The sequence below is a fragment of the Hakea prostrata genome, chromosome 2, assembly GCF_041222555.1.
Source record: "Hakea prostrata isolate BN-2017 chromosome 2, UWA_Hpros_2, whole genome shotgun sequence".
NCBI classification, from domain to species: Eukaryota; Viridiplantae; Streptophyta; class Magnoliopsida; order Proteales; family Proteaceae; genus Hakea; species Hakea prostrata.
In genome coordinates, this window is record NC_142601.1 from 54,159,446 (window position 1) to 54,163,604 (window position 4,159).

The following is a 4,159-nucleotide window of genomic DNA, read 5'->3' on the forward strand; positions in this document are numbered from 1 at the left end:
CACACCAAGTTCATGAATAAATTAATGGTTTATCCAAAAAAATAAAATAAAATAAAAATTCAGCATTCTTGCGATTAATCATGGAGTTTATTTATTTATTATTATTATATTTTTTTTTGTACAAATGGCTTTATTAAGTCGGGGGATGAGATATTAATATGCATAAGCGAAGAGTCAAACCTACAACCTGTTTACTAAAGAGGTGTTGGTTTCAACCACCAGAACTATGCTTTGTGTTGCATGGATCTATTTTTTCACCAAAAAAAAATCAAAGAATTTTTCATGGAATCGGAGAGGTACCTTCGCAGCTCACACGCATTGAGGAATCTTGAATGGAGACGAATTGACACCAAGTCAAGAAAGAAAAAAGGAAACATTTCCGGGCACTAAGATGAATTGAATGTATTTTCCTGTGGCCACTCCAAAAACCAGATGCAAAGGAGAGACCGCAATCTGGAAAACAAAACTCAATGTTCTCCAAAATCAGCTTTTCTTTTCTCCTTCTCGTTTCCTTCCTTCTTTCATCACTCTTCTTCATCTGCAGAGCGACAGAAGGTGAAGTAGGTAATGTTCATCGGAGCATCCCCGCACTGCTACTCTTAAAGTACTTATTTCGAAATTTTCTTTTAGGTTTCCTTTCGTCCAATATTGTGCAGTTTCTTTGCAGCATTTTATGGTTTCCTATCAATCATGTTTTGTGGATAGGTATTCTTTTTTCAGCATTTGCCTTTTCGGTTAAAAGCCAGCATTTTGTGTAGTTTCATTGCCAACTGAGCTAGTTTGAGACTTCAGTTGAGACTGATTCGAAACTTAGTATATGGATTCTGGAGAACAGACGAACCTTTGTGATCCCACTAAGTAATAGAAAGTTGGATCTATATTGATCATCTGAAATTTCCCATCTACATTAGGTTAATGCTTTTGAAGATAATCTGAAAAACTGTTTCTTTCGGTTCAAGTTTTATGTTTCTGTGTTCGGATTGTTTCATTCGTAGTGTGCTTAAATCTGAAATGTGAAGCTCCCTTTGTGCATTTCATGTTGTTCTGTCAGCTTTACGCCCAAAAAATTGAAATGTTGTGGTCTGCCAAATTTCTTTCTCTTCTCATTTTCTTATTTTCTTCTTATTCTGCCTCACCCCCAAAATGGGTTCTTCATGAATGGCAAAACAAGCAGAAGATGAGACAGCATTTGGTTACCAGGAAGGAAGAGAAAATGGGCCAAGGCAGTGGGCCAAGATCGACCCGCAATGGAAAACTTGTTCCAATGGAAGAATGCAATCTCCCATTGATCTTCTTAACGAAAGGGTTCAAGTTTTTCCTGGTTTGGGGAAATTGAAGAAGGACTACAGATCAGCCCCTGCTAAAGTGGTAAACAGGGGACATGATATTGCAGTAAGTTCCCTTTAATCTTTAATCTTTAATTTGTCAGTGCACATTCACATCAACAATTGGTGACCAACCAGAGTCAAACTATGGGCTAGATATCAAGAATTTCTTGTGTTTGAAAGGTTCAGGGTCTGGCACCGGCCAAGAACCCCTGATATGACTCCAGTCTTTGAGTAGGTGGGCTGGTAAAGCTGTTTCAAAGTAGGTGTACTGGTAAAGCTGTTTTGTGCATTACTTCTGTGAAAGTGTAAAATGGGATCTCAAATAATTTTATATGTTGAATTAAGTGAATGTGTTCAATTTCAGGTTGAATGGGTAGTAGATGCTGGGGTTATTAATATAAATGGAACAGCTTACAGTCTTAAACAGTGTCATTGGCATTCACCTTCTGAGCACACTTTCAATGGCACAAGGTTTGTAAATTTTTGTTATATATCTAAACTAGGAACTATTAAATTAAAATTTTTAATTGAACAAATTGTATTGAGTTGGCTTCCTCTTCTAGCTGACAGAAATCTGAAACGGTTGTTTTTAATACCCTGCTATACAGGTACAACTTGGAGCTGCACCTTGTCCATTTTAGTGAATCTGGACAGATAGCAGTTGTTGGGATCACCTACAAATATGGGAGACCTAATAATTTCCTATCTAAGGTTAATCTAATGGCTCTCTCTCTCTCTCTCACACACACACACACACACAGAGAGAAGGATTAAGATTGCATGCATATCTACTAATCTGTGAAATGGATTCATTGGCATAGAAGAAAACTATTAACAGGTGGATAGTCTTTAAATTTCTTAATTATCAGATTGAAAGATTTTTCTTTGGCATAGAATTTTATAATTTTAAAAATAGAAATGTAATGCTAAGAGTCAGGGAAACTCTTGCATGGCTCAGTATTGGTAGGCTGTGAAGCAAGAGGATACACTATCAGGGTCTCTGAGTAGAGCAAAGTAAACTTTCCAAACTGTTGCTCCAAAAATTTGATCTTCAACCAGTGAAAACCTGCGAAACAAAGTGCCCGATCGACCATGGTGGTCAAGGGGACATTGCCAATGATTAAGTCAGTCAATGCTAATAACTTGAAGGAAGACTCTGCGGGTGAGAATCTACAGTCTTGAATACTAGGAGTAAAACTATGAGTGTGTACCTTGTGCCTTAAACAGCAGGGTTTATATAACTGGTAGGAAGTTACCTTAGCCATTGGACCAATCCGGGATTGGCATTTCCTGGTTGTCAGATCTAGGGCGTCCCTACCTGTGACAGAGGTTAAGTCCAACTCATATACAGTAAATGGCATTCTTTCCAATCAGTTGCTATATGTCCAGGATTCTACTCTGAAGGTTTTGGGGTGTTAGGCATCATCTCTATCGAGTCCAACCTCCTTTCAAGATCAGACTTTGCTGCCGGGCCGCCCGCCTTTGGTGGATCCCTCAGTAGATGTCCGGTCCGACTTATCCCAAACATTCTTTCAATTTATAAATTTTCATTTCATGTCTAGTACTTTTCTTATGAAAGGGATCCCCTCGGTTGATTGATTTGGTAGCATGAGAGACTTCTTGCTAAGTATAATCTGGCTTCTTATAAGCTATGTGGGAAACTAACTGGGTTCATGCAGAAAATATGCACTCACCTGCTCTGAGAAAACATTAAACAAGTATAAACTTATTTTGGGTTCTTATTGTATTCAATGTGGCTCTTTCTTGGCAGCTTATCCCTCAACTTGGCTCACATGGAATGACAGAGAAGGACGTAAGGATTATTAATCCTGGAGATATTAAGTTTGGGAGCAGAAAATATTACAGATACCTAGGATCTCTTACTGTTCCTCCATGCACAGAAGGTGTTATTTGGACCATAATCAAGAAGGTAATGCATCTGTAGCATTTTCTATTTTCATTGCCAAGTCCCCCATAACAATTGACAGAGATATTGCTTTCCAGGTAAGAACAGTTTCAAGGGAGCAAGTAAAGGCATTAAGGGATGCAGTTCACGATGTAAGTTCCTCATCAGAGTGATTAAATTCTATATCAGAAATGATGAACTTCCTTCCATTTTTCCTTAAAAGGATTCACCCTGAATTTATGAATTTAAAAAAATAAAAAAATCCCCACTGGATGATCATGATCTAATCTGAATATCACCTGATGTGACTGCAGATGGATCCAACAAAATCTGAACTTTAATGAACATCAGAGTGAGCATTCTAGCATATCTAATCATCCTCACTTCTTATATTTTTGTTTTTCAGGGATACGAAGAAAATGCAAGACCCATTCAACATAAAAATGATAGAACTGTTATGTTATATTCTCCCCGAGGCTAGAGGCTCTACCTAGCATATATAGAATCATACAGAATGCATATGTTTATTTGGTATAACTATTTTAGTTCTGTCAAGCCTTGTTTCAACTCAATTTGAAAGTCTAATTGAGCAGGTTAAATACTGGACGTGGGTTTGTTTTGAATCTCTCTGTGGCCGTTGAAAATGCATTGGTTGTGTATCCATTGTACTGGACAGGAGAAATGATCACGCTAGTGAATGAAGGTGTTGGAGAATATATATATATATATATATATATATATATAGAATCGTAGAATACACAATGGAAAGTTGGATTGAATCCTTGTGGTCACTCTATGGAATCGTTGACTTCTAGACCTCCTAGTCATGGCATACAATAACCATGAAAAGTGATGGGGGGGAATTCGAGGATAGTGTCACATACCACCTCTACTGATATCCCAAGCCAGAAGCACCCGAATAGGC

The 4,159-nt window shown here is 37.8% G+C and overlaps 1 protein-coding gene across 2 annotated transcripts; it reads left to right on the forward strand.

Moving 5' to 3' along the window:
• Window positions 1-200: 200 nt before the first annotated feature.
• Window positions 201-3,928, forward strand: LOC149024907 (alpha carbonic anhydrase 4-like). Of its 2 annotated transcripts, none has more exons than XM_089143023.1 (7): window positions 201-564; window positions 1,175-1,392; window positions 1,693-1,799; window positions 1,937-2,039; window positions 3,100-3,258; window positions 3,333-3,386; window positions 3,641-3,928. In XM_089143023.1, exons 1-7 carry the CDS (start codon window positions 471-473, stop codon window positions 3,713-3,715), a joined length of 810 nt encoding a protein of 269 aa, XP_088999149.1. In that variant the 5' UTR covers window positions 201-470; the 3' UTR covers window positions 3,716-3,928. The 2 variants fall into 2 exon arrangements, with proteins under 2 accessions (XP_088999149.1, XP_088999150.1); XM_089143024.1 differs by lacking the exon at window positions 3,641-3,928 and adding an exon at window positions 3,549-3,590.
• The last annotated feature ends 231 nt before the right edge of the window (window positions 3,929-4,159 follow it).